Source organism: Prosopis cineraria, unplaced genomic scaffold (genome assembly GCF_029017545.1).
Source record: "Prosopis cineraria cultivar Desert tree isolate PC_DT_omini unplaced genomic scaffold, ASM2901754v1 PC121, whole genome shotgun sequence".
NCBI classification, from domain to species: Eukaryota; Viridiplantae; Streptophyta; class Magnoliopsida; order Fabales; family Fabaceae; genus Prosopis; species Prosopis cineraria.
In genome coordinates this window covers 12,725-21,049 of record NW_026555448.1, presented here as the reverse complement: position 1 = coordinate 21,049, position 8,325 = coordinate 12,725, and the positions used below count along the sequence as shown (strand labels likewise).

The 8,325-nt window shown below is 35.0% G+C and overlaps 1 protein-coding gene across 1 annotated transcript; it reads right to left on the bottom strand.

Annotated features, from left to right (window-relative positions):
- Positions 1 to 3,487: 3,487 nt before the first annotated feature.
- LOC129295469 (glyoxylate/hydroxypyruvate reductase HPR3-like) lies at positions 3,488 to 7,857 on the bottom strand. Its single transcript, XM_054933986.1, has 2 exons — positions 7,359 to 7,857; positions 3,488 to 4,213 (listed from the first exon to the last, which is right to left on the bottom strand). Exons 1-2 carry the CDS (start codon positions 7,821 to 7,823, stop codon positions 3,689 to 3,691), a joined length of 990 nt encoding a protein of 329 aa, XP_054789961.1. The 5' UTR covers positions 7,824 to 7,857; the 3' UTR covers positions 3,488 to 3,688.
- Between the last annotated feature and the right edge of the window lie 468 nt (positions 7,858 to 8,325).

The following is an 8,325-nucleotide window of genomic DNA, read 5'->3' as shown; positions in this document are numbered from 1 at the left end:
ATGACTTCTCAAATACAAGGGTCTGTCCACTAAGACCCAATTGAATTGCAATGGGCCTATGGTCAGATAGTATTTTAGGGAGATGGATGATCGTACAAGAATTGAAAGAATTAAGCCCAGCTGAGTTGCTAATAGCCCTGTCCAATCTAACCAATAATGCGCCACAGTGCCATGTAGACTTTGGGCCATTGAATCCCAAATCAATGAGTCCATGAACATCAATAAATGTCTTAAAAAGAGTACAGCCAACATTTAATCCCCCCGAACCTCCAATATACTCATTGCCGCTAATGGTGGCATTGAAGTCCCCAGCGAGAAGCCATGAATGCGTGGTGGTTGGGGCGATAATAGATACGTCATGCCATAATTGCTTTCTCCATCTGGGTTTCGGCTTCCACATATAGCAGTGAAAAGGAATCTCCTATTGGTCAAGAGTATTCTAACCTCTATATGAACAAATTGTTGATGATTGTGTAGAATATTCACTTCCATAAGAGTAGTCCATAGGATCCAGATGCCTCCTAAGAATCCAAGTGCTTCAACTCTGTGGCATGGAAATTCAAGCTTCCTAATGACTTTATTAGCTTGAATACCAGAAATCCTGGTTCCTACAATAACAAAAATTTCAGCTTTATAATTAGCAACATAAGACTTGACAATTGAGGGAAGCCTTTTGTGTAAGGCTCCTTGACAATTTCAAGTGATTTAACATTATAATATTTATTGTCCATGTTCATGATAGATTCAACAAAGTTTGACATTGACTGTTGATGGCTTAACACAACCCTTCTTCTTTACTTAAGCTTGGAATCGGCTATAAACATAGGCGGAGTTTAGTAATTATTGACAATTTCAAGTGATTATTGACATAAAAACATATAGAGATTAGTGCTCCGGAGACGAGCTGAAGTCTACTCCTTCGACAAACATGGCGACTGCCTTGCTGTTTCCATCTTGGCCTTGCTCCTGCTGGACACTCCTTGCTACTTCTTTCATAGCACGTACACATGGGCCTAGTGTGATGCCACTAGACCTTCTTTCCAGGTTCTGGGCTCGTAACCTTGGCAATAAGTTAAGGCCTCCTTTGTTCGCATTTGGATCTGGAAGCTTAGGTTGGGGTTCAACTGGGTTTGTGGATGGAGACTGGTCAATTAGGCTGTGATTATGACTCAATGCGTTTGGTGTCTCGGCAATCGAATGAAGTTTTTGAGAGGTCCGTTCGTCATGGATCATGGCCGCTTAGTGTTGGGCCTTATCAAGGGATGTTTGAACTTGGAACGACTGGTATGCTGATGAATGAAAGATACTTTCCTTGTTTTGGCCCATTACATGAGGCCCATTTTGTCTTTGTTCTCTTTCACCCGTCCTTAGGGCTTTCGTCTCCTTTTGCTTTCGTCCAGAGGTGCTGGCATTACCATTGTCCACAATTCTGACATAAACATACACTTGGTGCTTCGACTTGTCCACCTCCTCTACATTAAGCAGAGCATCAAACCTTGATAGTGTAGCAAAACCTTTGCCCCCACTACGTTCATCCTTTTCACGTAACGGTTGTACCTTTATACAGGAATGGGTGCATGCACCCACATTCCATGCTTTGCTTTGGTTCAAGTTTCATTGCGGGGTGGCGAATTGCCCTCTTCCGACGCTGGCGTCGTCTTTGAGGTTGTTTCTTTTTTTCGGGTAGTATTCCTCTAAATGGCCATAGCGACCATAGTGAAAACAAATTTGGGGAAGGCCTTCATACTCAAGATAGATAACTTAGCCATTCTACTGTTATCTTCGAAGTCAATGGTTTTGTAAGGTCAACAATAACAGCTAACCTTCCAAATTTGCCTGTGTCACCAGAATCGGTGTTATAATCAACTCGTATAACTCATCAAAAAACACCACCAATGGAACGTATGATGTTCTTATGGTAGCATCTTACTGGTAGTCCAGGAAGTCGGATCCAGCCTATAACTTGGTTAATGACATGTTCTTGCGGCTTGAACGATGGTGTCCATGGCTGCACTGATAAATAATGACAAAAAATTAGCCATGGCCTGTGAACAGAACTTTTTGGTAATCCTGTTCATCCTTAAACTGGACGAGGAAGCACTCCTCATCCAAGTCCATGAGTGATATTGTCCCATTGTCCTCCAGATATTTTGCAATTGCGTTTTTAGTTGTTTGTAACCGATATGACGACCCAAGAGCTTGATGATGACTGTGAATCCCATCTTTTAGTTGAGGACTTTTCGAACCTTTTTCGAGAAGTTAATCAAGGGAATCCCTTCATTTTGGCCATATACAACGTCTCCTTGTTCGAGGTTTGTTGCTTCCTTGGAGTAGCTTATCTTTAAAGGAGGGTACAGCATTTGGTTGCTTCGTCTCAGTCATTGTCATGACTACATCTGTCATCTCCTGAGTTTTCGATACCATTTCCTATGAAAGGGAGTCAACGGGTTGTGTTTCGTCACCAAAGGATGGGTCTAACCATTCAGCATGCATAGCATCATCGTGTTCATGATCCTCTGGTCATATTTTCACCTTCTTCGTTGAGCGATCATCATCAGGATGTGGAGGTGCTTTATCTTTAGGATAGCTCTCAAAAGGGACAAAGCGTTCAGAGCATTCCATCTTTTGGTCCTCGCAAAATCTCACCACCAAGCCAATAATATCTTATATTTAATCTCAATCATTGAAGTTGAAATTCAAGGGTAAGGAAAATGTACATTACTTCTTTAGATTGCTTCAAAATGGAATATAGGACATTGAGTCCTCTTCATATTAAGATTTAAGTTAAAAATGACATTTAATCTTACTTTTAATATTAAAAATTGATGAGTGAGATTTAAATAAATTGAAGACAAGAGATACGAATCAAAATCGATTAGAAAGTGTGATTATGGTGACATCTTTATTTTTTATCCTGAATTAGATTTGCATTACATTGAGTTGAAAGTGAGAGGGACTACAATTAATTATGTCCTTATCATAAATTAGAGTAGGTTATCTCCCACAACTAGAATCCAATCGCGCTAGGTTGGATTGAATCCAAAACTTAGGCCCTAGTCTAATAGGTTCAGTACAATCTATATTTTAACCTAAAATTTAGCCCAAGGGATAATTTAGTAAGAGATTTTAACAAAGGTTAATTTTAATTTAAAATAAATTGGGTCAAGGGTAGTTTAACTTTTAAGCTAGGTCTAAGAATGTCCCAGACTCCGAACTTATTTTTGAAACAATATTTTTATTTAATTTTTAAAAATAGTACAATATTACTCTTACTATTTATAAAAATTAACTTTAATTATTAATTGATAAAAAAATACAAAAAAATCTTAAAAATTATGGAAAAAAATTAAAAAAATTACAGACAAAGAATCAAAAAAATTACAAAGATCCATTTTTGTCAACTAACAAGTAAAGTTAACATTTATTAATGGTAAGAAATTAATGATAAGAATAATATTGCATCATTTTTAAAAGTTAAAAAGAAACATTAAAGCAAAAAAAGAATTTAGGATCTTGAGCGTTTTTGGATTTATAATTTAGGAAAAAGTTATTACCTAACCCAAATTAAGTAAAAGTGAGCCTTATAAAATGGCACTGTCATATCACCTAAAGCATACAAATATTAAAGATGACACATCAAATTGAGAGAACCAATTTGTACCCAACAACAAAAAGAGCAAAATAGTTCTCAATCCAGTCTCACGTGACTAAGTAGAGGCTTACTTGAGAAAAAGGCCTCCAAATTGGCAGCCACTAGTTGGGAAATCCCCATTTTAGATTCTGTAGTGAGGGCAGCAGCATGAGGAGACAAAACCACATTGTCCAATTCAAAAAGCTCTTGAGGAACATGAGGCTCTTTCTCAAACACATCCAAACCAGCTCCTCCAATCTCTCCTTTCACCAAACAGTTCACCAATTCTTTCTCATCTATCAGACCTCCTCTTCCAATGTTCACAATGATTCCTTCTCTTCCCAAAGCCATCATCACTTCCCTGCTCACCATATGCCTCGTTTGTTCGTTCAGTGCACAGCAGAGAACAAGTGCGTCACTAGTAGATGCTAACTCTACAATGCTTTCATAGAATGAGTATGACACAAGCGGCTTCTTGTTCTTTGAGGTGTACGATATGATGCAACCAAATGCTTCCAGTCGTTTTGCTGTCTCCATGCCTATGCTTCCGAGGCCTACAATCCCAACTCGCTTGCCTCTAAGCTGAAACAGAGGATTTATTTTAATTTGTTTGGCTTGCAAAGTGAAACAAGATATCAAAAGAGCATGTCATGATTTCATGTTTGGTTGGAACTTTTTTTTTTTTTTTGGCCCTCTTTTGGGTAAAGGAGCAAATTAATCATTAAACTATAAGTTCAAGAGTATCTAATATTCTAAACTCTTTAACTTTAAAAAACAATGCAATTCCCGTCCCATTTTTTGTTGTAACTCACTCTCTAAATCTTGGCTCGAAGCAACTTAATTAGTCTCTATAATTTTAGCTAGTAAAACATTAGTTCTTAAATTTCAAGAAATAACTTTAATCTTTGTAGTTTTATTTTTTAAAATATAAAAACTAATATTTTAAATGGTTAAACATATAGGGACTAAATTGAACTGATTTAAAATTTAAGAACAAAGATACAACTGAATTAAATTATAGAAACTAAGTTACATTAAATTAAAAGTTAGAGATTAAGCTACACCCTATTTAAAATTTAAAATTATATGGACCAAATCGTTACTTTTCTCTAAAAATAACTTAGGTAACTTAGGGCCATTTATTTCAACTTAAAAAATAAATTATTTTTATATGTTTTAGACATTTAATAAAGTGAAGAAATTATCTTGCACTTGTTTACAATTATATAAAACTGATTTTTATTTAATAATTTAAAATATTTATGATATTTTCGTGAATTTTTATTTATAAAAATAATTTACTTTTTTATTTTTTAAATTTTATAATATTTTCATATTTTTATAATATTATCTTTTATCTATTATATTTATTATTTTCATAACTTATCAAAATAAACAAAAAATATTTTCTATTTTTTAACATTTTTATTATTTTCAAAATTTTAAAAATTATAAAAAAAACTTTTTAAAAAAATCAGTGATTTTTCAAATAAAAACTTTAACAAACATACTTTAAATTATAGATTAAAAAATAGAATATACGTGAAAATTGTTAAAATCATACAAATTTAGTCAAGTACATGTATTATTTATTTAAGTGTTGTATTTACTAATTTTACATTTAAAATATTCTAATCTATATAGAATCACTGTCCACTTTACACGCGAAATAATAATTTTATAATTATCCTTTTAGCAGCTTGCTGAAAAGTACACAAATAATTTGAAACTAATTTGTCATTGTAAAATTTTATTTTTAAGAAAATAGATATATACGTACGTTAACAATTTAATAATCTTAATGTGAAAAATTTTACTTAAATCTCAACCATACTTTTTTTCAATTTTACATTTTAAATATTTTAAGAAAATACATTTTTACCAACATTTTAAGAAAATACATTAAGTACATTTAAAAGGGTATTCCAAGAAATAGAGAGTTAAGTGATAACAAAAATGAATGCAACAGAAAACAAATATTACACATAAATTTTTTTTATCAAATAATAACATAAATTTTACACATACTGAAATACTTACATTCCTATACAATTTTTTTTTTTAACTGAAGATTCCTATACAATTTTAAACGTATGAATTTTTAAGTATAAAATATAAAATTTATAATAATATATGTTATATTACACAACATGCTATTTATTTACTCCATCTGTTAAAAAATATAAAGTATTTTTAATCAAATCTCACCTTCAATAAAGTAATCTCACCCTCAATAAAGTAGTTACATGCTTTCCAACTAAACTTATCTTTTCATATTTATCCCTGTTAAACACCTTACAATAAATATTGAGTCATTATCAATAGGGATACTTTTAGAAAAAAAAAAGTAATGATTACATTTAAAAAGACTAAAAATGTCTTATATTTTTTAATATTCAACTTCTCAAAAAGTGTCTTGCATTTTTGAATGGAGGGAGTATATCTTATGATAATATTTTTCGTTTTTTGTTAAAAATGTTAAAAAATCTAAGTTGGAAAAGGGAAAACCATTTTGCTGGTATCCATATAGTTTTCCTTAATTTTTAATTTAGAACCTCTTTTTTTTTTTTTTTAATTTCCTCCTTCAACTTTTTTCCGTCAAACGCATAACACCTGTAGAAGTGTACATTAGAAAATAGCTAGAGGGAACCCGTACATGTGTACATTGGAAAATAGCCAGAGAAACCAACGGAGTAGAAGACGACGTAAGTCTTCTCCTCACTCACTGTCGGTTGGAACACTTGACATGTGGGAAGATCGTTCTCCTCAACACCAACATAACAGTCAAACATTGCAGACGATGCTAAATCTGAATTCTGAAACGTTCAGACTGGAGAGAAAATTGAAGACGCACGTAATTTTGAAGGCAGCGTTTTCTCGTTTAACGAAGTCAACGATGAAAATATAACGCAAGATCGATTTCTTACCCGCTTTCATGGAGGAGTCAGCCTGAGCCTGAGCAACATTTCTTGCCATGGCAGTGAGCAGAGCGATCTCATGCTCCGTCGCAGCAATGGCATTCGCCGTCGGCGCATTAACGACCAGACATCCAAACTCCGTCGCAACTTGCAGATCCACATTATCAATCCCCTCTCCAGCTCTACCCTTGGCAGCCTCAAACACTAGCCTGCCTCGTCACCTTCGCGCCGCTTCGAACAATCAAAGTATCAAGCAATGCCATCTTCGAGCAGAGCAGAGCAGAACAGAACATTCAACGTGCGCAAACTCTCTCAACACTTGAAGGACAGAGTCTCCGACATCCTTGGAGACCAAAATCGTGGGTTTGGGACCCAAGGAGGAAGATTCAAGAGCGACGTTGGAAGTTAAGATAAAGGACTGAAAAGGAAGCAGCGTCGATAATGGCAAGAGAGCTTGAGGGAGGTTGTGGATATGGAGGAAGCAGAGGTGTTGTAGAAGAAGGAAAGAATAGAGGATTTTGAGTTTGACGGTGAACAAAAATGCAACCTATGTTTTTAACTAATTAATCCAGAATATGTTTTAATCAAAACACGCATAATTGGGGTTTTCCCTTTTCAAAATTGAAGGAGGAAATAAAAAGTTAAAAAAGAAAAAAAAGAGGTACCAGATTAAAAATGGTTTCCCTTCTCAAATTTAAGAAAGCCAAAATCTACAATGATCCCGGAAAAAGCAAAATTGAGGCCATATCTATTATTGACAAAAAAATAAATAAATAAATAATAAAACGAAAGGAGAATCCTGGAAAAACCTTGAAGCTCGTCGGAAAATGGAACGCGCCAGACGTGACCTGAGACCGAACACGCCGAGCGGCTGCCGAAATATTGGCACCGACATCGATCAGCAAACCTACCGCCATATCGGCAACATCCTCCGAGTACACATTTCTGGCACTTGTGACCTGAATTCCACGGCGGCAGCACTCTGCCAAGTCTATGTGGTCCAATCCGGCGCTGCAGGAGACGACGAGGCCGAGCGATGGAAGAAGCCGGAGGATCTCGGGAGAGACGGGAGATTTGGCGCCGGAGAGAATGGCGCGAATGGATGCAGGATCACGACCGTCGGCGGTGAGAAATTGGTGTAGCGGAAGAGAGGAGGTGTTGGGGTCAAGGAAATGGAACTTGTGAGAGTAAAGGGATTTGATGAATGGGAAGCTAATTGGAGGACCGAGAACAAGCACTTGTGGGAGGTCTCCGGGCCGTTCGTCATTCGCCATTGGCGACGGCCGATGAAGGTAAAAACAGGAAAAAGACTGAAGAGTGAAGGACAGATAATTAGTATCAGTGGTCGGGCTTTAACAAGGACACGAGGTTGGAGCTAGTGGTGGGACCTTTTACTTTTATTATTATTATTATTATTATTTAATATTTTATAGAGGTTGAAAAATTTACAATAAAAATTTAATAAAATAATTTATAAATATAATTAAAAAAAATTTGCTCTATAAATAACATTAAAAGAGCGTAAAAAAAGGTGGTGATTGGTGAACCTTGCAATAACAAGAGGAACATGAAAACAATTTATTAAAGGGGACAATATTTATAATAAATATAAATATCAATTTTTTTAAAAGATACAATTCTAAATAGGAAAATTAGAGAAAGGGACCTAGTTGAAGCCAAAATTATGCCTAAGGATCAAAATTCATGAAAGGATCAAGCATATTATTTCATTCATAAAATAATTTGATCCAATGACCAAAATATCCCTCCATATTA